The sequence below is a fragment of the Centroberyx affinis genome, unplaced genomic scaffold (genome assembly GCF_046629955.1).
Source record: "Centroberyx affinis isolate AG114_WGS23_722 - 3 ecotype Tasmania unplaced genomic scaffold, CSIRO-AGI_Caff_v1 ptg000023l_1, whole genome shotgun sequence".
In the NCBI taxonomy this organism is placed as follows: domain Eukaryota; kingdom Metazoa; phylum Chordata; class Actinopteri; order Beryciformes; family Berycidae; genus Centroberyx; species Centroberyx affinis.
The window spans coordinates 214,582-242,545 of NW_027278737.1; the positions used below are offsets into that span (position 1 = coordinate 214,582).

General features: G+C 42.1%; 2 protein-coding genes across 2 annotated transcripts in view; both read left to right on the forward strand.

Moving 5' to 3' along the window:
- LOC139666043 (cytosolic phospholipase A2 zeta-like) overlaps window positions 1–11,623 on the forward strand; it is a 36,691-nt gene extending 25,068 nt beyond the window's left edge. Inside the window, exon 20 of the mRNA XM_071545162.1 lies at window positions 9,823–11,623. Within this exon, the coding sequence (XP_071401263.1) occupies window positions 9,823–10,049 (227 nt within the window). The 3' untranslated portion in view covers window positions 10,050–11,623. The remainder of the gene's footprint in view (window positions 1–9,822) is intronic.
- Window positions 11,624–17,795: 6,172 nt separating this feature from the next.
- On the forward strand, window positions 17,796–27,705 carry kcnk18 (potassium channel, subfamily K, member 18). Its single transcript, XM_071545618.1, has 3 exons — window positions 17,796–17,988; window positions 18,513–18,656; window positions 26,870–27,705. The coding sequence occupies exons 1-3, from the start codon at window positions 17,796–17,798 to the stop codon at window positions 27,703–27,705; spliced, it is 1,173 nt and encodes a 390-aa protein (XP_071401719.1).
- The last annotated feature ends 259 nt before the right edge of the window (window positions 27,706–27,964 follow it).

Below are 27,964 nucleotides of genomic sequence, written 5' to 3' on the forward strand. Positions count from 1 at the left end.
AACACCATGTTCAAACACAAGGAGGCTCATAATTGTTCTTGGTACCAGAGCACATTGGGCCAAAGATCGATGATCGACTTTTGAAGTTGTTTCATCAGACCTAATGCCATATGTTCTGGACACTTGGGTGAAGAGAGGGGCTGAGCTGTTAACTGATGGTGGTGGGTTGGATCAGATGGCAGGGAGGCTGCCGGACAGACTTGCCTGGAGCTGTGGCTAAAAAGTGGTGGAAACCCAAGAACCTGCTGGAGGACACTGGTGGCAAGAGGGCCTATTAAGCTGAATGAGGCCTTCTGGGCACAGGAGACTCTTGACTCAGCAGAGGTACCTGAGTTTGAGAGGTCAGAGAAGCTGTGGAGAACGACTTTTGGGCAGGCTCCAAGAAGTTCAGTGAGCCCATGGTCTTGGTCAAGGTCACTGAGGTGGTAGGAAGCTCTGTGGTGGCAAGGCACCAGTGAACAACTGTCCTAAAATGCAGAAGGCTCTGCATTTTGTTGACACAGTCATGGTTGACACATTTCTTCAATATTGTGTGGATTTCAGGAACAGTGCCTTTGTATTGGCAGACAGGAATGGTTGTCCCCATCTTTAGAAAAGGGGAAAGGAGGGTGTACCAACTATCAGTGTCTTTGAGTACTTAGAAAAGCGCTATACAAGACTAATGTATTATTATTATTATTATTATTATCAGAGGCTCATCACAGAATATCAAGGCGCAACTGAGGTCTGGAGAGTATCCAATACAGTGGCATTAAGATGACATTTCTGCTATTTGCAAATGATGTAGTCTTTTTGGCTTCATCGGACTATGATCTCTAATGTGTATTGTAGCGGTTTGCAGCTGAGTGTGCAGACTGAGTGAGCAGACCCTGATGAAGACCACGTAACCATAATAGTGGTTTTCAGTATTGCAAGTGTGGCTGGAATTTCTTCTTTCCTTACTGGGAGGAGATCGCCGGGCAGACAAAGGACATGCTGGAAGGGCTGATGGGCCTGGGAGCACCTTGGGATCCCCAAGGAGAAGATGGAGGAAGTTGCTGGGGAAAAAGACATCTGGACTGCTCTTCCACTGCAACCCTGGCCCGGATAAGTGGCAACAAAATAGATAGATGGATATCTATGAAAAGCATACTAAACGCCTAATATTCCTAATAAGGATGGGACCGGAACTGTGTGTAGTGGGATATTGGTGCTTTCCTCAAGAACAAAAGCCTCCACTTCTTTGAGAGATGAAGAATAAGGAAATCTACTTCCCATAAAGGTTCAGTTGTTTAGATCTGCTGAGTGGGGAGGCCAAGGAAGTTTGAACTTTGACTTCAACCTTGTTTTCACGAAACAGCATTATCTTGGATAATGCTGTACATGGTCCTGTAAAAATGCTTCAAATATCTTGGTCATTATTTGTATGAACAGAGATAGCTGCCCATGCCGTTGCAGATCCCCCACCATGTTTTTTTAACCTTTATTTATCCAGGACAAATCGACGGAGCATGCTTGCTCCTTTTCAGCAATGCCCCATATAGTTCCACACAATCACACCTACTGCCCAGTACAACCACAGTTTTACACTGTTGGCCACTGAGCAGCTCCCCTGGAGCAGATAGGTGTTAAGTGCCTTGCTCAAAGGCACCTGAACAGTAGTTGTTGAGGGAGGGGAGAGCACCACTCAGAGCACCCTCCCCACCCACATTTTCCCTGTTCAAAGCGACAACCCTATGGCCACAAGCCTGTGTCTCCAACCTCCAGGTTGCCACCGCTGGCAACAGACATTGTGGGTTGAAGGAATCCTTTGGCCCTCTCCTAATGTAAAGCCATTCAGACGTAGGAAGTCCATAAAGTGTTCACCACTTTATGGATCACGTAGCCTCCGGTGAGTTAGTTAGACTGCAGACTCGCAAGTGGGAGACCAGCGTTCAATTCCCTGCAGAGACGCTTCCACAAAGTTCAACACTGTTAGACTCTTGCTCTTGCCATTGCTTTAAGTTTTCTGCCCCTTACAAGGTTAGCATCTTTGTGCATTGCTTTAGATACAAGCAGTTTCCAAATGGCAGGATAGCCATTTGATTCAAATCTGTAGTAATTTTTGAGGCCATATTTTTGTGGTGCTTAGTAACTAACCTGTTAAATGTTAGTCTATCCTTGTTAGTGAGCTTGTGACCACTGTTTGTTGCCGATGCAGTTTGTCTTTTCTCCTTGCTACATTGAATACTTTTGCAATTTTTGTGACCAATGCTCCTGCAATTCGGGCACTGACTCTTTGGCCTCTTTGGAACTCTATTATTGCCTTGTGTTGCTTAAAACTCACGTATGAAAGACGCAATTGACCTCTTTAACTGTAAAGCTGACACATGTTGCTAATTGGCATTCAACTTAATATGACTTACATGTGTAGCTGCCTTTATAATTGTGATTTAATTAATTCAAAGTTAAAGTAATATTTATAGTGTTTCAATTGTTTTGGTCAGGAACAGTTGATCATGCTGGCTAATTAAAGTCAGACAGACAGATAGATAGATAGAGAGATATATAGATAGATTAATGGACAGATAGAGGGACAAATAAACAAATAAAAAAGCAAACTTAAATAAATATATGTACTGATCCATTAAGAAATATTGTTGGGCTTTGATAGGGGCAGGTTTGGTTATTAGCAATTAGTAATTAATAATTATGAAATTATTAATTATTCATAAAATTATTGACGGGAGTCAATAGAACGGGGCACCACCCTGGAATCAGGGACCAATAACCGTACCTTTAAGTCAGTCTCAAAATGGCTGTTCACCCCCAAATGACAGTGTTTGGGTACCACCGTACATTTATGAGTGAACAGTGAAGGGTGAATTCGTACACAGGCCCTCACAACCAGCAGTTACCACAACACATATGCATAAGAAATCACAGACAACTTCTCTTTAAGGGTATAACAGCGTTTATTTACTTTAGCAATATTAATTAATAATCAATAATACTTCAGTCAATCAACTACTATTACACAACTACAACTATGGATCTAAACTAGCAAGCATAAAAGACATAAACAGTATAATGGCATGTAGGGAGTTGTATGTATGTGTGTGTGAAAGGGAGAAGAGAGAGAGAGAGAAAGATGGCGGACGTGACCACGTGGGTGGGACGTCTCGCGAGAGTTCAAGATGGCGGGCGTGACCGCACAGTTTGAACAAAGAGGAGTTTTGGAATTAAGATGGGGTTGGAGTTAGGCGGCCAAAACCAACGCCCTCTACTCCTCAGGTGTGTGTGTGTTAGTAAGAGAGAGAGAGAAAGAGCAAGAATAGAGGGGAGCACTCGCCGTCTAAAGCACCAATAATAGTCTTTTACCGCACAGAAACTCGGGGTACAACTGGGAAATAGTACATCGGGTTACTGGTCTTTGAGCTAGTAAAATGCAGTATATTGGCTCTCTACGTGGCGACAAACACAATTGCAAGTCCAGTGACATGCAATGGCACACATTCAGCTTCAAACGTTACAATCAAATCAAGCAGCAAGCTTAATGATAGGTTTCACAGCATAATATGGACACGGCGGTCCAATGCGCTTCCCAATACGCACAACAGTAGCTTCTGATCAGTAAACCTAAATAACACACCTATACTAGTCTCTGCCCAGAACCAAAGCCTCTTACTTGGGAAAATCACTCTCGAGTGATTTGGTGTGTGTTTTCGTCGGGTCGAGCCGGTGGGGTTCTCCAGGCGGGTCGGCGCGGCGAGACCGTTATTTCTCCTTGCACGGAGCAATGGTCAGCTGGCTTTCCTTGTAGGCAGCGAAGGATTTCAACCAGGAGTCGACTTGAACGAAGGAACGTGCTCTTACGTTGTCTTCTTGGAGGGAAGGAGTGTCCTCAGCTGTAGTCTCTTCCAGTCCACTTCTGCAGGTCGGCTGTGCGCACTGGTTACTCATACAGATGCGCGCAAGGAGTTAGATTGCCGGATACACAAACAGCTAATCTAATCCTTCTGGATCCAAATAGTGTTATGGCGAACACTAAACAGTCTGGGCTCGTCCAGCGAGTTGAAGACTGTGCCTTGGCTTAAACAAAAAGAACAGTTCGAACGTTAAAATGTACCACCTTGTATAGCAACGGAGTCGCAAGAAGGGGCCATGTGGAAAGGTAGCTCCTGGAATTTATATCCTCCGTGACGTCATGGGGGATCCCGGGGGGTCGCCCGAGTCTCGTCCAATGAAAGACCAGAGTTTGAATTTCAGTCAGTTCACACCTAGGTGTGAACTTCAGGGCCAGTTGGAATTTTTGGCGCTGCTTTTCCTTTGTCTGAAATCAAGCCCAGCGGGTGGGCTAGAGTTAAGGCTTTTGGTTTTCTTGTTAGGCCACAGATGTTGGCCCTATTGTTTTAATTAGTTTTCTTTTGTTTCACCTTATGGCGTGGCCCAACATCCCCCCTTTGGTCTGAAGAGTGGGGTGCTGGCCGCAGTCTTTAGAGCAACTCAAGGGCCGGACAGTTCATATAGGTGAGGTAATCCTGAGGGTTACGCAGTCCATATGTTCCTGATGATGGGAAAGAATGGGAACAGTCCATACCGTTCATAGAGTTCACAAGTTTACAGAGGGCTCTGGTGTCTGGGCAGACAGTGAGGCAATGTCTGGGCAGAGTTTCTACTTTCTAAACTACAATAAACAAAACACATCAAACACAGGCATCCATATTTTGGGTAAGCAATGTATTAACCCCGACACAATATTTCGCTGCTTTTGATCCCTATAAAGAATATTAAGAAATGGGAGAAAAAAGAAAAGGGAAAGGTGGTTAATAGTTAGTAGGCCTACTCCTTGGATTGGAGCTGGTCAGTGTGATGTTCTCAGACTGGTGTGTGAATCGTGGTGACACGAATATGAGGGAGTCCAATCCTATCTCTAAGTTCCTAAGGTCTACGAAAATAGGAATTGCATTGCCAAGGCTATATGCCAGATGTACCTGTAAGGGCTGCACAGCAGTGGTAGTAGCTGATTTTAGGATTTGTTCAGCAAGGTCTAGGGAGGCCAGAAAGGGTGGAATTCTTCCACCACTCAGACTGTTGACTGAGGAGCTTACTTCCCTAGTGAGGTCCTGCATCAAATCTCTAACTACCTACACACGCCCTGTAATGGTTCTTATTGAAGGAGGAGGCTCCGTCGTCGGGCCCCTTGGGGGGTCCGGCGGCGCTGACGGTTGACAGGATGTCTCAAGCTGTCTCGCCGTCTCTGTTAAGCATCTCCTGAGCAAACTCTCCAATTCCTGCATCGAGTTATCTCGTCTAGGGGACTGGGGTTTTCTACCTTCATTCTTACCATGGTACTTACCTCCTTGTGGGGAGTGCTTCCCAAAGCTAACCTTTTGTTGGTAGGAGTTTTGTTGTCTGTGTCCAAACTGTCTTTGTGGTCGTTGGTTCTCTTCCCATTTGTCCTGTCGCTCACTCTGTTGGCGAGGCGGACGGCGCCCCTGGGGGGCAGTTTTTGCGGTTTCCTTAGGGCGAGGCACTTCGTTGCCTTCAAGCGCTAAGTCGGGAACTTCTGAGACCTGGACCGCCAGGACTCTGGCATCATCGTCATACTTTCTGACTGGGCGCACACGCGTCTCCCATGACAACTGTGCATACCTCCGGATCGCCTGCATAGTGAGGTCGTTCACCCTGCAGTGCATGGTGACGTCATGGCGCACGCTCTCGTGGAGGTTGTGTAGGAACAAGGACTTAAAAGCCGGTTCCTCCTCCATTCCCGGGGCACTGCGCCCTTGGAAATATGCGGCTCTCAGGCGTCGGTAGTATTCCCTAGGTGGTTCCTGCTTCTTCTGCAGGATGTTGAAAGCACCAAGGGTGGCGGAGGCTGAGTCGGTGTACGGTGAGTATTCCTCCCGTAGGGCCCGACAGAGGGTCGAGTAGCGGTCTCGAGTCCTGGGTAAGAGTGTCTCCATGAATGCATGGACACTCCTGGCCGTGGTTTTCCACACCAACCTAAGTTTCTCGCGCGTTGTGGCGTGCGGCAGTTCAAAGAGGCAGCGTTCGACCTCTCTGAGGTAGTCGTCCACATTCGACTCCCGATTGGTTGGGTCGAATCTCTCTATGTCCCTTGCTAGGGACTCAATCAGACGGACGCGCGGTTCTGGTTCTCGGGGCGGCCATCGACCACCCGAGTCGTCTGAAATTCCGGAGTCGCTCAGGTCGCTATAGCGATGAGTACTGGCTCTTCCCTTTCTGGGGGGAGATGGAGTTCGGTCACGGTGTGGGCGCGAACGGCGCATGTACTTCTCCTCCTTCCGTGGAGGGGATGGAGTTCGATCCCGGCGCGGTCGCGGGCTACGTGACGCGTAAGGCTCACTGGCGGACAAGGACTCAAAGCCTCTTCGGCCACTTGGTAGCCGCACGTACTCCTCCTCCTCCCTCGGAGGGGATGGAGTTTGATCCCGGCGCGGTCGCGAACTACGTGACACGTAATGCTCACCGGTGGACAAGGGCTCAAAACCACTTCGTCCACTCAGGAGTTGGGTGCGTTCCTCCCCCTTTCGCGGTGGGAAAGGAGACTGGTCGAGGCACGGTCGCAAACGACATGACACGTAAGGCTCACTGGTGGACAGGGGCTCTAAAGCACTTCGTCCACTCAGGAGTTGGGTGCGTTCCTCCCCCCTTCGCGGTGGGGAAGGAGTCTGGTCGAGGTGCGTACCCGCGCGACGGGGGCTGGGCCGGTGTGCGTCCCAGGAGGGTGTGGCGCTTAATTCCACATGGCGGCTTGCTGGTGGAGGTGCTCTATAGCTATCCACCGTGATGAGCTCAGAGACTGTACTTTCAGGGGCCCGCAGGCTCTTGGGCATGGTCTCTGGATTAGCGGGGGTGGCCTGGTTGCTTGGTCGGTCACTTTCAAACCGTTGGATCAGGGCCATTACTTGTCTTTGAACAGCATGGAGTTCTTGACGCAGCTGGCTGATCTCGGCCATGCCGTCTTGGTTTCTTCTTGTACCATGTGGGTCAAAGAAAGAACCGGTTGGGGAATTAGAGGTGGTGACAGGTGTTTCCTGACCAGGGACGTCAGCACGTGTACCGACCTGAAGTTCTTCGCTTCTGGTCTCTGCTGGCCGTCGGGCAGCCTGGAGCTGCTCGACTAGTCCTTCACAGTGTCTCCTCATCCGAGAGGTCTCCGATTTAGCGTCTTCGGCTTCCTGACGCAGGTGACGGATAGACAGCTGTGCGGAGTCGTAGTCTTGCCTTAGGTGGGCAAACATCTCTTCATATGCTACAGCTTGTAGCTGCATTTTACGCTGGCACAGGAGGTTTATCCGCCCAAGCACTTCCGGCTTGGTGAGCGGGGGTGACCTCGCTGTTGGATGGTTAATATAATCTATTAACTCCTTCAGCTCATCCTCACACTCGCTGAGCGTATAGCTCTTGAGGTTGTTCCTTTCCTCAAGGGTGAGGGAAATAAGACCGGCGACGGCATCCAGTAATTCTGGATCGTCTACCTCCCGGGGAGCTGCAGCTCCAGACGCGGAGGGGTCTTGGCTACTCATTGTTATCTTTTCTGATAACACGTTTGGTAGCCCACTCTCTTGTTAGGACAAGGAGTGTTGCTGTGAGATCAAACAAACACACAGGGGAGAGGCTTTAGACCTGTGGTTTACAAGCTGAGGTGTTAAAGCTAATTACTCTTTGCTATCTATCCTATTAGGATGTTAATGAGGTGACCTCAGTAGCTCTGGTGAGTAACAGCTAGGTTAGGGGATATTGGGGATCTCCAACTCAAGCTCAAACAGTCTGACAATTTGCTATTTGTCAATAATTACTAACCACAAGTACACACTGAAGCAACTCACAAACCACAACTGACTATATGCTTGGCAAGTCACCAAAAAAAATAAATTTTCAAAAATCAAAATTTCAAAAAATTTTAAAATTTAAAATTCAAAATTCTGGATTATTATGCATAAATATGTAATAATGCTGGTATTAGAAGGCCTCACACGGGGCACCATTTGTTGGGCTTTGATAGGGGCAGGTTTGGTTATTAGCAATTAGTAATTAATAATTATGAAATTATTAATTATTCATAAAATTATTGACGGGAGTCAATAGAACGGGGCACCACCCTGGAATCAGGGACCAATAACCGTACCTTTAAGTCAGTCTCAAAATGGCTGTTCACCCCCAAATGACAGTGTTTGGGTACCACCGTACATTTATGAGTGAACAGTGAAGGGTGAATTCGTACACAGGCCCTCACAACCAGCAGTTACCACAACACATATGCATAAGAAATCACAGACAACTTCTCTTTAAGGGTATAACAGCGTTTATTTACTTTAGCAATATTAATTAATAATCAATAATACTTCAGTCAATCAACTACTATTACACAACTACAACTATGGATCTAAACTAGCAAGCATAAAAGACATAAACAGTATAATGGCATGTAGGGAGTTGTATGTATGTGTGTGTGAAAGGGAGAAGAGAGAGAGAGAGAAAGATGGCGGACGTGACCACGTGGGTGGGACGTCTCGCGAGAGTTCAAGATGGCGGGCGTGACCGCACAGTTTGAACAAAGAGGAGTTTTGGAATTAAGATGGGGTTGGAGTTAGGCGGCCAAAACCAACGCCCTCTACTCCTCAGGTGTGTGTGTGTTAGTAAGAGAGAGAGAGAAAGAGCAAGAATAGAGGGGAGCACTCGCCGTCTAAAGCACCAATAATAGTCTTTTACCGCACAGAAACTCGGGGTACAACTGGGAAATAGTACATCGGGTTACTGGTCTTTGAGCTAGTAAAATGCAGTATATTGGCTCTCTACGTGGCGATAAACACAATTGCAAGTCCAGTGACATGCAATGGCACACATTCAGCTTCAAACGTTACAATCAAATCAAGCAGCAAGCTTAATGATAGGTTTCACAGCATAATATGGACACGGCGGTCCAATGCGCTTCCCAATACGCACAACAGTAGCTTCTGATCAGTAAACCTAAATAACACACCTATACTAGTCTCTGCCCAGAACCAAAGCCTCTTACTTGGGAAAATCACTCTCGAGTGATTTGGTGTGTGTTTTCGTCGGGTCGAGCCGGTGGGGTTCTCCAGGCGGGTCGGCGCGGCGAGACCGTTATTTCTCCTTGCACGGAGCAATGGTCAGCTGGCTTTCCTTGTAGGCAGCGAAGGATTTCAACCAGGAGTCGACTTGAACGAAGGAACGTGCTCTTACGTTGTCTTCTTGGAGGGAAGGAGTGTCCTCAGCTGTAGTCTCTTCCAGTCCACTTCTGCAGGTCGGCTGTGCGCACTGGTTACTCATACAGATGCGCGCAAGGAGTTAGATTGCCGGATACACAAACAGCTAATCTAATCCTTCTGGATCCAAATAGTGTTATGGCGAACACTAAACAGTCTGGGCTCGTCCAGCGAGTTGAAGACTGTGCCTTGGCTTAAACAAAAAGAACAGTTCGAACGTTAAAATGTACCACCTTGTATAGCAACGGAGTCGCAAGAAGGGGCCATGTGGAAAGGTAGCTCCTGGAATTTATATCCTCCGTGACGTCATGGGGGATCCCGGGGGGTCGCCCGAGTCTCGTCCAATGAAAGACCAGAGTTTGAATTTCAGTCAGTTCACACCTAGGTGTGAACTTCAGGGCCAGTTGGAATTTTTGGCGCTGCTTTTCCTTTGTCTGAAATCAAGCCCAGCGGGTGGGCTAGAGTTAAGGCTTTTGGTTTTCTTGTTAGGCCACAGATGTTGGCCCTATTGTTTTAATTAGTTTTCTTTTGTTTCACCTTATGGCGTGGCCCAACAATATGTAGAGTGTAAATGTAACAAATTTCTCACCATGTGACTAAACAGGTGTGCCTCGGGTGGGTGAGGCAGAGATAAAAGCTGGGGAGGTGGATGTGAGGACCAGCAACTCTCCATACAAGACCAACAACATGACCTACTCGAAAGAGGATTATCAGGCCCTGGTGGAATTGATGTCCTACAATGTTACCAACAACAAGGAAAGCATCCTGGAGGCCATCCACAGGGCCCTGGAGAGGAAGGAATCAAAGATACCGCAGTATCATGACGCATAGCATGTCTGCCATTAAAGTCAAATAACAGGTGTTATGATAACCACTGTCAATGAGCAGTGTTAATGGTAATAGACATGGTTATAGGCATGCCTCTGCCTCTGCTTTTAAGCCCTTGGATGCTGTTTACCATTCTGCTCTTAGATTTATCACTGGTGATGTTTATAGCACTCATCATTGCATCCTGTATGAAAAAGTTGGGTGGTCTTCTCTGTCTGAGAGACGTGATAAGCATATGTATTTATTTATCTACAAGGCCCTTATTGGGAAGCTGCCATCTTATATCACATCTATGCTAGACTGGTCCTTTGGACCACATCATACTCGTACTGAGCTTGGGAGATCTGCTTTTTGTTTTTATGCTCCGACCACCTGGACGTCTTTGCAGAGCACCCTAAAAATTGATACTTTAGTAACCCTTGGTCAATTTAAAGCTATGATCACTAACCACTTAACTTCTGTTTGCACCTGTTTTAATTGATTTGTTTTATATCTTGTATCCTGTATCTTTTATTATCTGTACATACCTACTTGTTTTAATTGATTGTTTTTTGTATCTTGTATCTTTTATTTACTGTACTTATATACTTGTTTGAATTGATTGTTTTCTTTTATTGTATTTTTATTATTTTATATCTTTATACGTGACATCATTGTAAATGAGGGCCAGCCCTCAATGATTTTCTCGAGTTTAAAAAAAGGTAATATATAATGTGCCATAATGGTAGAAAATGGCTAGAGAATACTGGCATGTGCAGATGGTCCCCATAAAGTGGCTAACCACATTATAAATGCTTGTAATAAACTTACCTGACTATATGATTAATGGGGCATTACAGACCTTTCACATATCCATGAAACATCCGCAGTAATGTGTAACTGGAAAATTGTGATTCTAAAACAGTTACCTGACCAGATGCAGCCAGAAAAAAACAGTATAATTTCCAAATGGCAGATATGTCTTGAGTTTTCTAACCAAAACAGTTTTGATACCCAACCATCCCGTAAATTAGGCAGGTTATGTGATAATTGTCAGTTTATGAGTTTGCAAGGAATATAGTAGGCCTACTTTATGATTCACCTTCTGTTATGCCAAATTATTTACAATACTACTTTACCACAAGACATTTGACCTTTGGGAAAGTGGAACTTGTCTTATAGAACAGTGGTTCTCAGCGTGGGGTCCGGGAACCACCAGGGGTCCTTGAAGGGGTTCCAGGGGGTCCCCAGCAAATTGATGAATTGTTAAACTTCACCGTTATTTCATGTAGAAGAAGTTAACACAATTAGAGAATGTAGTAGAATGACTGTTCTGATCATAGTTTCTCTGTTATCTCTCTACCTACAATACAGATAGTCATGGGATTCTGGACAAAATCATATGTAACAATAAAAATATTCTCAGATTTGGGTCCGAGAGACAAAATCTCATCAAATGGGGGTCCGTGGTTCTAATGTGGACTAACTTAGGGTCCTTGATCTGAAAAAGGTTGAGAATCACTGTTATAGAATACATTTTGGAAAAGAAGTTAATGAGCTTGTCAAAAAGGGACAATATTTTGTATTTTGAGCGCTTTTACCAGTTTGAAATAAACTATTTAACAAAGCAGAGAACCACTGAACATCCATTTCTTTCTTCAGTATACTGATATGTTGATATGCTTCCAAATGTATTAGAAACTTAAATCTCATTTCCCACAAATCACACTAGTGCAGGCATAGGACGTACACATTTTTGAGAGAGACACTGTCCACAAAGCATCTTTATAATTCAGATCTAGTCTAACTGATTAGGAGCCTGGCATAAGTCCCAGACCAAACACACGCCTTGAGTGGTAAAAGAGAGGATATTATCACTGGAAAATATCCTCCCCACTCCAGAGAAGGCACTGCCTTAAGACTTGGAATTAGATTGTGTTAATGGCTTAAGGTTATGACAGAAAGCATAATATACTATCAACACCCTTTTTATCCAGATGGGATTGAATTACAGCTGCGGATCTGCTCATAATTGAATGAAATTGTTCCTTATAGACTTTCTATAAGCACTGTGCTTCTGAAAGCTTACAGAATCTTAATGCATTATTTTATATACACACAAGCATCAGATGATGATGAAAAGGTGAGTTTATCTTAAAACAGTTGAGTCATTTTGTCATTTGTTGAGACTGTCATGTATATAAATGCATTGCAATTGCTGAAACGTAAAAAATCCCGATATGATGGAGCACTGTTTTCACGCTATGACCCTGCCTAGTGCCTACAGTTTGCATCATGCACTATATCAAATCACAATGAGAGGGACCAAAGAAACACAACTGAAATGCAAAATCTGAGTATCATATAACTGAGATGTGAAGATTGAAACTATAAAATCTATGTTTTTCCCTTGTGTTTGAATTTGTGTAGTGTCTGCTTCAGTGTAGGCCAACTGAATTTGAAAATGGCTTCGTACTAGAAATCTTTTTTTTTCTCTAATATCAGTGCACTGAAAATGCCTGGATTATTATTTTGTTTTGATTGAGCAGACAGCAGTAACGTACTAAAAGAATATAAAATATTGGAGTAAAAAACTAGCTGTAATACTGTGCAACATGATTCATAGCTGTTCATGGTTAGTCAGGTTCTCATGATATTGATTTTGCCCAGCCCTACCTCAGTGCTTGGGTTTCAGTGTGGTCTAAATGAAATATTCTGAAATTGTCGTGGCATAATTTTTCATGTACTGCATATGACAGTATATAGCATGATTAGTATTGATAGTACTTGTTCATGTATGCCTGCTCAACAAATTTTGGACACAGCATCTGTCTGAGACCAGAACCTTAGTCATTATTTAGGTCGCTTTTTCCTTTAAGGTGAGCGAGCTCTTAGAAGCAGCTATTGATGTGAAGTCATTAAAAAATAATATAAAGCTGCCCACATTCCTCTTCTAAAACATCCTTACTTCCAATACTTCATTCATCCCACCCAGATCTTTGTACAGGTCCTGTTTTCTACCACCTTTACAACAATGAACCTCAAGCATAAACACAGTCAAGAGTGATTTGCTAGGCTTAAGCAAAGCTCGCTTTGAAGCAAGTCATGTTAACACTAACAACAGCTGACTTAGATCACCTTTAAAAGCTTTGACTAAGACTAATTGTGGTCCCAGGCCAGGGATGACACCATTGTGTTTGTTCTCTGACCAACCGCTTTGGCATGGTATAGATGTTAAATTAGGAATCAGAAGAGGCCAGAACACTGCGACTGGTTGATCTGTGTTTATGTTAAACAGAATGCCAGCTAAAATGTTTATGTCGATGACAAAGACCAGACATACAGAGTTGTTAGAGTGGTACATTTCAAAGGAAGAAGCCAAGTCTCTCTGGACTTCCACTGTGCAGCAGTTGTTCATCTTGAGGGAATTATGATCATTACTCCAATTAAATTGAGAATTGTGTTTCCAAATGACTCCTCCCTGTGCACAGGCTTTCTCTTGGACTTATTATGAAAAATTATGAAAAATTATGGCTCTTGGACTTATTTCACCCCTGTCAGCAGTTTTATAACCCCATAATTTATAATTTATAATTTATATTTTAAACTATACAATACTGATTCTAGTAATAATTTTGTGCAATAATTCAACTGTGCAATAATTATTTAATTATTTACACTGTTGTATATATTGTAGTGTGATGCACATATTTGTACATAATTCTTATTTCTCTTATTTCTATATTATTATTATTATTATTATTGTTACATATTGTAGTATAATGCACATATTTTACATATTTCATATTTTCTTATTTCTATTTTTCTTATAATTTCTCTATGCTTATATATATTTCTCTTCTAGAATGTGAGCAACTGCAACGTAACCCAATTTCCCCTCGGGGATCAATAAAGTATTTCTGATTGTGATTCTCATTAAAAAGTGTGTGCGTAGGATGAAGGAACATTTCTACACAACAGTGGGAATTTCCGATTTCCACCACACAATACATGTGAACATTCGCTTGAATCAAGAAATGTCACAACAATTATCTGCAGTTTATTTCATTATTTACACAGCAAATTAGTGTTCTCATTACAGTCTATTCTCATTAAACTGGGCATCCTGATGCATCAATGTACAGATGAACATAATAGATGAGACCTTAACTTTGGTGTGCCAGCTCCTTAAAATTAAGAAATTGCTATCTCCCTGCCCTAAATCCTTATCCTTCATGATTGCAGATCTGAAGGGGTTCTGATGGACTATGTCAAGCTTGTACCATATTGCTTTATCCTATCAATTTCTATCAGATTTGCAAACATGAAAAGGTAGGGGCTGGGGAAAGGGATTGAGTTTGCACTTGAGCTAATGTAAAGCCACTTGAATGTGAAACCATTTCAACCAAAGCATTCCTAATTAAGGAACCCACCTACAGATCTGGTACATCATGATGGCTATTCCTACCTATATAAGGAAATGAAGATCATGTTCATGTTTGAGAGTGGCTAAAATGGAGACCGAGGTAATCGCACTGAGAGGCAGCAAGGAAGCCATCACCTTAAGCATGAACAAAGGAATTGCTGAAAGACTGAAAAATGGTGAATAAATTAGTTAATTTTAATCCTACTGCAATCTTATAATGTCGATTTGGAAAGGTCTTTAAATGATAACTCTTATATCTCAGTTTCAGACTTTCAGAGCCTCACCCAACCCTCACCCAGCACCCCCAACAAAATACCACAAACTCATCACAGCAGCCCTCACCAACAGACCAAGAATGTCCTAATTACAAAACACCTTCATCCCCCTCCAGTTTATTCTATTTTTGCTGGAAGGGGACAACACATGTGTCTTTACAGATTTCACACACAGAACCATATCACTAATTCTGGATCTTACCAAAATAAATCAACACCGCTACTACGGGAATAAAACAACATTCTACAAGAAACTTGAGAGAGAATTTCAGTTATCTTTCACTTACTTTTCATTTATTATAAATATTTGTGGTTAACTATCTTTTTCAGCTGTGCTTTCATGTATTTGCTTGCTTGCTTACTTGTTTAGAATATTATATATACTGTATATACTATATGTACATTCATATAGTATATACTATATTATATATTATCATGGATTATGGAAGAAATTAGCATAATTATCTAATTCCTTTGTGTCTGAATGCTGCTGGTTTATGTCTATAATGATCATGGGATTCCTGGGTAGCAGGGGGATAGGGTTGGGAAGAATGGGTGGGTTGTACTGGTAGTTTTGTTAATGTTTGTTTGCTGTTTTTGTGCCTGTTTTTTGTTTTTATCTATGTACCCTGCCTTGGTCCATCATGTTAGGGGCCAGAGGGTGGGGTGGAGTGGGATGGTAGGAGGGAAACAAGGGAAATGGGGGGGGGGGGGATCTGTTGTAGTACACTTTGCTTTGTTTGCCTTGTGTCACTTTTGTGACACAAGGTCATGCTCCCCCTTCCTTATATACACAATAAATAATTGATCACAAAAAAAGAGACAGAATTTCACAAAACTTCCCAGGGGACGCCTTCAGAGAAAACTGAACAACCTGTCACAAAAGGGTTAAAGGCCGCAGTTGCGAAACTAGCTTGTATAATTCTAAAGATGACGGATGACATATTTGGCAGCTGTGGGGTTAGGAGAGCACCACCAGGCACTATCATCTCAACCCCTCTTTTCTCTAAGCCACTTCAGCCATATGAGGTACTGTTGGCACCACCAGCAACCATTTGATTACTCAGCAGCCTCCCACCTGTCTAATAGCGAGCACAGGTGACCTTATTACCTTGATGCTTTAAGGAAACCCAACCAGCCCAGTTCCATCTTAAAGACAAATAGAATGCCAATAGAGCTGGACATTTTTTATTGGAGTCATCGTGCAACTCATTTTGGCAGGCACCACACTGACAAAGTGCCAGTTCTGTCCCTGGTAAAACTTCTATAAACTCTCATTATTCCCATAATATAGTAGGATTAGGGCCAGATATGGAAAATATATTTGAGTTCTGATGTTAATCTCAGAATTGTGAGAATAAAGTCAGAATTCAGAGTTTAAAGTCAGAATTCTTAGATTCAAGTCAGAATTCTGAGATTCTGAGAATAAAGTCAGAATTCTGAGTTTAAAGTCAGAATTCTAAGATTCTGAGAATAAAGTCAGAATTCTGAGTGTAAAGTCAGAATTCTAAGATTCTGAGAATACAGTCAGAATTCTTAGATTCAAGTCAAAATTCTGAGATTCTGAGAATAGTCAGAATTATGAGTTTAAAGTCAGAATTCTAAGATTCTGAGAATAAAGTCAGAATTCTGAGTTTAAAGTCAGAATTCTAAGATTCTGAGAATACAGTCAGAATTCTTAGATTCAAGTCAAAATTCTGAGATTCTGAGAATAATGTCAGAATTCTGAGTTTAAAGTCAAAATTCTGAGATTCTGAGAATAATGTCAGAATTCTCAGAAAAGTCAATTCTGACAGTAAAGTAATTCTATTTTTACCATCAGAATTCTGAGATTAATCTCAGAACTCACATTTTCATGTGTTCACGTTTCCAATCCTCTTCTGCAGTATAGTACAGCACAGAGTTGAAATGAATGATAAATTGCTGAGTTATCTTTGCCGCAGAAACCCAGTGGGAGTGGACATCATGCAGTATCTTAGATTTTATAATTTTAAATACATTTTTTTTTATAATGGTATACATTTTATAGGCTAATTGGTAAATTTGGAGTGTTTTCATCATTACACAGTTACGCATTACGCAGTTGGGCCCAAGTCAGCTATATTGGTAGTAGCATCCCAAGAAAAATATCTCAGCATGTTTAATAGAGGTATTTCAGGGGCTCCAGTTGTTCTCTGACCCTGAACCACCATTGGCATCCACATGGTCCACTAAATATAGGAAGCCTGCAGCACCTGTTTCCCTCAGTGTCAGAAAGACACCGAGACTATTTGTTTTAAGAGATTAAACTAATTGATTTTTCAATAAGTGGGAGTTCCAAAATATAATCAGATCTTACAAACTGAATTCAAAATATGAAAGGTGTTGGAAGAATTTGTTTAGTTATACAGATAGTGCTGTTTCGGTTAGTCTGTGGTTCTCAAAGTGGGGTCCGGGGACTATCAGGGGTCCTGGAGGGGATGCCAGGGGATCAAAAGCAAAATGAGGAATTGTTTAATTTTGCTACAATTCAATTCACTAGAAATGATCCCAGATAGCCTAGAGAATGTACAAATGACTGTTCCAATCACAGGTTTCACTCACCACTATTATCTCCCCATCTAGTGTAGATAGTTGTACAGTTCAGTACCAAATCAACAACTAAAACATTCCTATGGATCCCTGGGACTAATGTTGGTCTATTTGGGGGGTTATGTGTCATGAAAACGTCTGGTAACCCCTGGACTAGTTAAACACTCCCACTTTGAGCTAACTGTTATCCATGTCATGCTTTCATAGCAATCACCGGCCTCAGTCAGAGGAGTACAGTGGGGGGGGGGGGGGGGGAGTAATAGGTTAGAGTCAATAACAGATTTCCCAGGAGGCCTCATTACAGTGTTTGTAATGTGTGTGTGGGTGATGTGGTGTGCTCAGTGCATCGGCAGCATCTGCGCACAGCGCTGGAGCATCGAGCCGACCTGACCGGGCGCAGCGCGGACTCTCCACACGGACTAAAGCATCTGAAGTGGCCGGAGGAAGAGGAAGAGGAGGAGGAGGAAGATGTCGGTTGCGGTGAAGGGAGGACGATCCATGCCGGACTGCAAGTGCGCGGCGCGTCTCTGGAAACTCTTTCCTCACCTTTTTCTGTGTCTGTCTCTGGTTGGATACGCAGCCCTGGGCGCGCTGGTTTTCCGTCAAATTGAGGGAAAGAACGCGCCCACAGTCAACCCGGAGTACCAACACTTCCTGGGACATATTGTCACAAAAATCCAGAATCTCACAAGTAAGTGGCCGGACACCCCATGTATATTTTGCATTAAGTAGCCTATTCGTTAAGAGCAGGGGCGTCAACCCACTAAACGGTGGTATGGCTAAAACCCTACATCTAATAACACCAAAACTTCAAGAACACACATTGACTAAATTTGTAGCGACAGAGTGGGGCAACGACTGACTAAACACATATTATGAATCAATGTGGCAGTAGCCTAGTTATTATAGCCTAGGTCACCAAATGCAGAGAACAAGTGGAACTTTGGTCCTTATGCTCCCCTGCCGTGACTTTTATTTTCGATTTGGCTTCCAAATAAATTTCCTGCGATTTTTGGTTGATCTTTTCTCTCCTAATGCTAACAAACTGCAAGGTCAAATTTAGACTCAAAGGCAGGTCGAGTGCCATTCCTTGCCACACTCAATTGACACCCAATGATTAAGAGATGTTCATCTAAAGATAAAAAAAAAAAAAAAAAAAGTTGCTCTTTATGCTATTCCATAGACCTACATCATTTGCTTCCCATGTACTTTCAGAGAACAGCTCCACGCATCATGCCATGGTGGAGCAAGTGAAGAAGGACATGAAAGACAATTTCAAGTCCATATGGCTCCAGCGACCTGACAGATGGAACTTTTTTGGCTCCATGTTCTTCTGTTGCACTGTATTCACAACGGTCGGTAAGTCAACGGAATTATCATAGCCTAATTCGTTAACGAATAATCACAATTAAAGGTCCAGCCTCCGCCCAGGGCTATAGTAGCCTAACCTACATGAGTGCGGACTCGGTCTCGAGACCACGTCTCTGACGTCTTGGGCTTGGCCCGGTCTCGTGCCTTTTTTGACTTGGATTTGTCTCGGTCTCGTGCCTATTTTGACTCGACTTTTTCCCGCCTGCTGCCTGCATGTAGGCTATACAAATGTCCAAAGACACATTTCCTCCACCTGTTCCACCGTGGTTTATTTTCTCTCCAGCACTAGCAACAATTTAAGATATGTAGGCCTATATAGCATGTAATGTTCCTCAAAACTTCCTAGCATTGATTAGTCAAAATCTTGAGGCCAAAGAGGCTCATGAAGAAACCCTTTATTATTTTACGGCCTATTTAGATTTTTTTCTATGACTTTGACACCCTGGTCTCTAGTTTTTTCATGGTCTTGACCCTCTTCGGACCTAGTCTTGACTCAAAGATGGTCTACAGCCCTGCCTCCCCTTGTAGGCCTACTCCAGGCTATCTTCTCATTAAAAGAAACTCACCAACAACACGTTTCACAGGCTGGACTATATAACCAAGACAAATAGAAGAAGCAAGAGCCTGGTCAGGGGACCTAACGGCTGCACTTAAACATACACTTTTTTCAGTTATTTGTATAGAAGAGCCTGTTTGACATAGAGGGATTGCATTGACTTGTCAGTAGAGAAATGAATGAAAAGCCTTGGAGACACACTAATGTGATTATTTCCTATCTGTCTTTCTCCAGTGTGGGCTGTGTTGCTTGTGGTTTGGTGCACTTTCGGTCCTAATGACTGTGTGCTCAGCTCCTTGAATGTATTGATGTTACCAGGCAGTAAAAAGGCTTGCTACTCTCTCAGTCCATCTATAACAAGCAGTCAGCCATGTGTATACACTGTCGGGACAACTGGTTTTGCTCATAATATGCTGTATACTTTATACATGACAACCCCTGGAACATTTCTTCTTTTGCAAATGAATGGGGATTGAACCAGCAATTATTTTCTAATATCATTGCCAATATTGTTGAAGGTTAAATATACTTAGGCTAGTCATTGACAATGTCAGTAAACACTATACAACCATACTTTGTCATCAGAATTAAAGGAGATGCTAGTGGGCAACTACCAGGGGAAGGGGAAATCTTTCATATCAAAGGGTATTGAACATGATGATGATGATGATGATGATGATCCATGGTTCTAGTCTAGGGCTGGGCAATAATTTGATATTAACGTTTATCGTCTTTCAGTGGAATCATATCGTGATGATATGAAGATATTTTAATATTGTGACACACATTTCTGCTGTCTAAATTGATGATGACAAGCAAATTTTACTTAAAAACTCTGATAAAATGAGGTATGGTAGGAATATTATTTGAATATTTCTGTTTTGTTTGACATCACACCTAACATCAACATTCGGTTCAATGAGATGAACATTAATTTGATTATTTAACGTGATTTTGCATACATGAACCATATCATGATATATACTGATATCGAGAAAAATCCTTATGATTATCATGATATTGATTTCAACCATATCGCCCAGCCCTGTTCTAGTCTTCTTCGCTCTAACATCATCTTCTCCACCTCCTCATCATCATCAAAAGATTTATCAGTTTTCTCCTGAGTTAGAGTGAAAGAACAGGAATTATCAAGCGTCACTTTCCCCGTAGGCTATTGGCTGTTGTTTTTCTCTCTTCATAGAACATATTATTCACTGTCTATGGATGGACGGACACAATAAAAGAAGGTTACGACTGCCTTTTTTCTTGCTGGTGTGTCTCATTATCGGCAGGCAGCTGTTGTTGGATGGTTGGAATAGCTGTGGATTGCCAGGCCGCTGCCCTCTTTATGTCAGTCCCTGTGGGTCTGCAGGCTAATGCCAGACTGATGATTAGTAAACATTCACCAGGGCTTATCCCTCGTTCACATCATATTGGAAGAAGCGAAAGAACGGGATGACATCTTGTTCAACTCGAAAACGTTCATGTGTTTAACTCATTGGAATGTCCAAGTTTTATTTCTGAAGTTAAAATGAACCGTGAATAAACTGCAGCAGGCAGTACTCACTTTTCTTAATGAGAGTTGATTACATTAGTGTGAATATAAGTTATAACTGATCATTTTGATTATTGTTACCTTGAACTGCCGACATCGGTGGATTCACTGCCATGTTTGCAGCCTGTGGTGACACACTTTCAGCTAGGGCTGGGCGATATGGTTGAAATCAATATCATGATAATCATAAGGATTTTTCTCGATATCAGTATGTATCACGATGGTTCATGTATGCAAAATCATGTTAAATAATCAGATGAATGTTCATCTCATTGAACCAAATGGTAATGTTAGGTGTGATGTCAAACAAAACTGAAATTTTCATCAATTCACAGCAGAAAGGTGTGTCACGATATCAAAATATCTTCATATCATCACGATATGTTTCCACTGAAAGACAATAAACGATAATATTGAATTATCGCCCAGCCCTACTTTCAGCACCTCCTGACACCAAGTGGGAGATGTCTTTATTGGAATCAGAGACTTTTATACTGCAAGTAAGTTTTGGGCTTTAACCAGTATGGGTTTTTAAAGGCCAATGCAGATATTTCTAGACTGAAGAGGCAGATAGTCAATATTTTGTGCCAATATTCAATATCAATACATTTGATTATTTTCATGCCCAAAAAGTTATTCAGTATTAATTATTCAGTGTTTCCCCAAAATTGTATTCTTGTCAGCATCCTCTGAAACAGCATTTAGACCATCATGGGACACTAAAACTCAAACTAATAAATGAAACCCAGACTAATGAAATTGCAAGCAGGGAGAACCACCGCCCCTGTTCAGTGGTAGGGGAAACTCTTGGATACATTAGGCCTTTAATTAATAATTAATTCACAAAAAAAAAAAGTGGAAAAAAAAGTAACTAATGTTGCCTTCATTCAACCCTGATGAAGGCACAGTATGCCGAATCGTTAGTTGTCATGGCACAATTTCATTAAAATATGGGAGCATGATAGAGTGTGGAACTTCTCACACCTTTTTATTCCATTTGATGCATTTTTCAGAAAGTTTGCACCTCGCCTAAAGTAATTTTGAGTGTACATCTCCAGCTTCATAACTGAACAATTAAATATATAAATAAAATGTGCAAAGAAAATAAAATTTCACTGAAGGTTTTCCAGACTGTTTTATGTTGCTGTGGTCAGGGAGAAATCTCCATCATATCAGAGTTAGATGACACTTGACTGGCTGATCCGCTTTTTAATAAACTGATACATTGGTCTAACCCTAGGTAACAGGTACATCTTTATTATTAGGCATTATTATTATTATTAGTAGGCAGTGTATTGGGGAACCATGGTATGCACTGTTTCGGCGGTGCCCTAAAGGCCAAATTATCCTTCTGTGTCGAGGTGCGAGCATTTAGGGTTCTACGTTGGTGAGTCTGTACATAGACTGTAGACTATAGACGGTAAAAAAAGATGGACGTAGTAAGTGTGAGGTCACCCATAGTTTAGGGCCGTTTTGAAGCCTAAAGATTGGGTTTATGGTTGCCGCCATGTTGATATTTTTTGGAGCCATTGCAGCCAGAGCGAAGCCGGAGGTTGTCCACAGAGCCGCATCTCCGCCTGCTGTTGGTCCATAATCGGCGACCGGTCGATCACTGGACAGGTGACCTGTCAATCACTAGGAAAACAACCCCATTTTATAACAGGGTTATATGCTGTTAATGACACAATTGTTTTGAAAATCGTCATAAAGACACATTAAAAGAAGTGAAATTAGCTACTGAGAACCTCTTGTCGAAAAAATTTACTGACTTTATATTTTGAGCCGGAAGTTGGGTTGTGGTCCCATTGACTTGCATAGAGTTGGGCCAGGTTTGGAGTCTTTTTGGAGCCAGCATCTAGTGGACGTTAGAGGAATTTCTGCCTGCCGTCACTTTATCATTCGCTTCAAAATTCATCCGTGTTTTTGGCCACTTGCCATAGACCACCGAAATGCTATATGGCAGTGGCATGCTTTGTTAACACAGAAGTAGTAGTGTTTACATTCTCTGAAGCTCACGTTCTGGGATATTTTTCACCACAAATTCAGTAACATGGTGGTCTTCGGAGATGCGGTGTCGTACAAATGAACATATTTACGAACCTCCTCAGCTAGTCTCTCTTCCATCTGCTCCATGTTGCCTTCACCATCGGCAGGAAATGTGAAGCGACCCAAGCAGGCCAATCACAGTTCTTGCGGTCTTGTGTCACCCTACATGCAGATTGGAGAGGTGCGTGAAAGCTACGCCGGCAACCACTGTGGGCCGTAGATTTGACGCAGAAGCATAAATTACACTTAAGAGTACAGTGTATTCATACACCGGGCAGTACGAGGTTGGTGCAGGGTATATTCACATACCAGGAAGTAGCTAATTAGGTGATTTTGTGTAGTGATTAAGTCAACGCATTAATTAAATATTTACCTCTGCCAGAAAGTTGGATGGAGGATTTCCACCTTAAGACGATTAGCGTTTTTTAGCCATAACTATTATGCCGCGTTCATGTGCTGGTGGGAAGGTTCCACATCTGGGACGTCCAAGTCACCTGCTAAACTGCATTGCGTTCATATGCTATGTTTTTTTGGAAAATCAAACCCAGAAGACATACATTAAAAAACATGAAACGCTATGGAGGCTGCAGCTTTGCAAATTGGAGGATTGTCCAGTGTTGGCCGAAGTTTGCACTCTTCTGAGTGGCTTCTAGTTTGTTCAGCGATTACAAGTGGTACCACAGCACTTTGGTGTTAACAGGACTTTTTAAAGTCAGCATACTTTCACTTCCTCCCTCTCACTTGTTAGTGGAGAGAGAAGTGAGATTCAAGCACCTCTGAAATCCAGTATGCCATAGATTAACATCTCCACCATTTGGTGTGTAGTCCAAAATCCCAATGGAATATATGAATGGGCTTTTCTAAAAATTAAAGCCGAAAATTAGGGCTGTGTTGAACAGATGTCCATAAGATATAGCTATGTTTTGTTCCAGGGGTTAAAATACACACATCACGTTTGTGAATTTTGATCTTTCAGTTACTTTTAATATTGATTTTTGCTAAGAAAATGCTAATCATTGGGGAAAGCGGACTACAATAGTACTGTATGAGCAACTTCCTCCACCTCTTATTTACACACGTTTTTCGTTGCCTGTGTTGTACAAGATTTTCATAGCATTGAACAGTTACTATAGTTGTTATTGATCATATTTAGCTTATCACGTCAAACTGCCAGCTAGCTGACTGTCATAGTCCTCTTTCCCAAATGATTAGCATTTCGCTAGCAACAATCAATATAAAAAGTAATTGAAGGATGACAAGTCACAAAGGTGATGTTAGTTGATGAATTTTATTTCATGGAACAAAACAAAATATAGTCACTTAGCAAGACTCTGTTTCTTGCAAATCGCATTCATATTTTCACACAGAATGGCGGAAATGCAAATTTTAGCCAACAATTACGGCAGACTTCGGTTCTCCATGTTTGCTCGACTTCTTCCTCTGTCCGAACTGGCAAAACATCTGTTGATGTTTGGACACTGCACAGTGGGATGGGAAATAAAAAGAAAGAACGCAATGATGTCACACCAGCAGATCGACATTTTTATTTTACAAATCGAACAAGGAAATTCAGTCCTGTATTCAATCGCCTGACACTAACCTGCACTGCTGCCATGATGTGTACTGTAAATGAAAAGAATATGGTGAGAATTCTGTGAGCTAAATCTACAAATTCCCAATAGCTTATGCAATGGGCAGTAAGTTTGTGTTGTATTTTATTATTGCATGACATGGTTGTTCCGTGTTTATGGAATAAGTAGCACATGACAAACAGTATTAAACTAAGTAGTCTTTCTGTTCAGTTTTTTTAACCTTAGAATATACAATATGTCATTGATGTTGCCTTACTCACAATCTTGGCTTCACTCGTGAGACATTTCAAGACACATGCCGTCTCGGTAGTGTCTGCAAGTTATACCTAATGGGATTTCTCATCAATAATATTTGTACACAGTGTGTCATACCTCAGTCTGGTCAGAATCTGGCCTATGTAAGGCAAGGCAAGGCAAGGCAAGGCAAGGCAAGTTTATTTTTGTTACCCAAATAAATCACTGTTTGTACTTGACCTGTTTGATTACGTGTGAATGAACATTATTCTGGGAAGTGAATGGTAGTGTGCAGCTGTTATCGGCTCACCGTGGACCACTAGTAATAAATAGCCAGTGGTATCAACACATGGATGTTGATGTTACATCTGAAAGGATAAAGTTTTGATGGAGGCCTGACAGGATGTGAAAGCTAAACATGATTTGAGAGCATAAGCTGTTCTTAAGCTGTATGCTCTTCTTTCTTGTTTGGGCTAAAACTAGGGTTCAACCAATATGGATTTTTCAAGGTATTCTTGTCAATCCTCTGAAACAGCACATGGGACACTAAAACTCTCCATTGAAAGCCAGACCAATGAAATTCTTGTAGGTGGGTTAGCAGCTCGTTAAGGCAGAGTCAGGCAGGTTTCATTGAGATTTTTTTTATATAACCTTAAATAAACAGATTAAAAAGGATTAACACTATACATCCTTTATGAGAAAAAGATGTTGCCTCAAACTCATTACCTAAAAAAATGCAGGTGATCCCCAATTTTATACACAAAGGTCTTAAAATGGCCAGTAATTTTTATTCAATTTACAATGTGAATTTACTTAGTAGTAATCATTTTGTAAAAAAAAACAAATAGCTGTCAATTTTCCCTAATGGTTTACAGTACTGTGTAAACGTCTTAGGCACATGTAAAAAAAATCTTTAAAGCGAAGATGCTTTCAAAAATAATGAAATTATAAGTTTATAAATATAAAAAAAATACTATAAAGAGCAGTCTACTGACACACTAATGCAGAAAACAAATACATAAACGTCTAAGACAAAATGTATGTAAAACATCTAGGGTGCCTAAGACTTTTGCACAGTACTGTATGTCATTTTGGAATTAAACTATTTGCATCAGTGATATGCAAAAAAAAACCCAAAAAACACTACCTTGTTGGTATCTTCCTCCATGAATGTAAAGTACTTACCTTTTATTTTGACATGAATAGATGTGTAACAGCCTTGTGAAGATACATTAGTAAGTATTACTTTCTGATACATGATAATGAGTGGTTAAGGGAAGCAAGCTAATAGCTAATGGCTAATGGCTTGGCAGCCACAGGAAGCCCGCAAATCACTGCAGGGAAGACACTCTTAGAGGAAAATGCTTTTCACATCACCACAAAAAGCTTGTTAGAGGTTATTAGAGGTTAGAGGCAGATAGTCTTTGTATCCTGATATTAGCTAAACTAATCTATCTCTCCACAACCAGCATAATATGGGTTTAGGGCCAGGCTCCAAGGAATCTAAATCTAAAATGCTGCCTGCTAATAAAGCCATTTCAATAATTACAGTATAAATTTTGCAAAGTGAAGTGTATAATGTAAAATGAGCTACAATGAAGGAAATTGCTCCTACTGGGAAACAGTTTGAGAAAATCATTGCCTGAGTGTAGAATCATTAGAAAAGCTAAATCTTGACTGAGTACAATGCATCTACAGTGGGCTTGCATTGCATTACCCTCTTGCATGCAGTCATCTGTTTTACAGGAGTAAGCACACACGCGTGCACACACACACACACACGCACGCACACACACACATAAATTATGTAATAATTCTGACATAACCAATATTCTGCACATCAGCAAAATATATCTGAGGTCTGCAGGTCCAATCAGCAACAGCTCACTCATAAGGTCAGAAATGGGACAACTCAGAAGGGAGAAAAATAAAATAATGAATACACAATTAAGATGAAAATACAACAAAACTTGAAAAGCATCAACATAAAAGATTTTGTGATGCTTAGAAATCACCAGCAGATGGCAGCAAAGCAGTAGAGTGAAGATGCTTACACCATTTATATTTGTGTGCATGTTGGCAGGTAGATTTGTGGAAATGGTGAAGAGAGCAAGGGTTAGGTATTGTGTGTTTTTAGCCAGAACTCCAAATATACAAAATACAATATTTATCCAGCTTTACATTACTAAAACCTCAATTTTCTCTGCTATTGTTGCAGGGTATGGGGAGATCTACCCAGTTACCCTACTTGGTAAGGTGGTGTGCATCTTGTATGCCATGGTGGGCATCCCTCTCATGCTTCTGGTCATCAGTGATGTAGGAGACCTCCTTGCCATGCTGCTGTCCAAAATCTACCTCCGCATTCACACCCTCTGCAAAACCCTCTGCTATCGCACCTGGTCGCCTAGAAAGACCCAAAAGAAGGCAGAGGACTCAAACCACCGGGCCCTGGAGGACGGTACATTTTTCTTCAGCCATGAGATAGTGGTCCGTGAACCCATGGACATCCGGCAGGTGCTAAACAGCCAGGCGGACGTGAAGCGAAAGTCGTCCCACCTCCGCAACAACACTGAGATCTTTGAGAAGATCCTCACCAGGGAGAACTTCTTCAGAGAAGGCCCGCTTCTCAGGAGCCTCTCCTGCCCGGAGCTGGACCGCATGCCTCCGCCACCCAAAGGATATGCCATGTGGGACTTCACCGGGATAGGGGATGGTATGGAACAGCTGAATGTACCCTTTGTGCTGATTCTGATCGTGGTGTTCACCTACATCCTCTTTGGCGGACTGATCCTACCGCGGTGGGAAACTGAATTCAAGGGCTTTGACCCCTACTACTTCTGCTTCATCACGCTCACTACCATCGGCTTTGGCGACATTGTGCCCAACCACCCTAAGTACTTCATGCTCACCTCACTCTTCATCATCACCGGCATGGCTATCATGTCCATGGCCTTCAAGCTGGGCCAGTCGCGCATTGTCAGCTGCTACCGCCAGTGCATCCGATTCATCAGCAGAGGAAATGTGGAGACCTTTGAAAATGAAGAGAACGACTAAGTCATCAGTGTCTCTGCTTCATGTTTAAGAGTTGCAAAGGCCCATAGTTTTGACCACTGTGGGTCAAAACAGGCCCAAGATGGGAGTCAGTGTCCTAAAACGGGGCAGACATGGGAATTTGCCCAGCTTGTTCCTAGTGCTGGCTCTTCTGTTATTAGCATGAGCAAAATAAAAATTGTGCATGTGCCGAAAGCTTTTTCCAAGTGGAGCTGACTGATGTTCAAAATTATTATTCTACAGAATAACTTAAAAGTCTGTG

What these genes read in the sequence shown, in the direction of transcription:
- kcnk18 (XM_071545618.1), top strand. Translation starts at nt 17,796, where the DNA reads ATGCCGGACTGCAAGTGCGCGGCGCGTCTCTGGAAACTCTTTCCTCAC. An exon ending in AAAAATCCAGAATCTCACAA is followed by an intron (nt 17,989 to 18,512) that starts GTAAGTGGCCGG and finishes ATGTACTTTCAG; the next exon opens with AGAACAGCTCCACGCATCAT. An exon ending in CACTGTATTCACAACGGTCG is followed by an intron (nt 18,657 to 26,869) that starts GTAAGTCAACGG and finishes CTATTGTTGCAG; the next exon opens with GGTATGGGGAGATCTACCCA.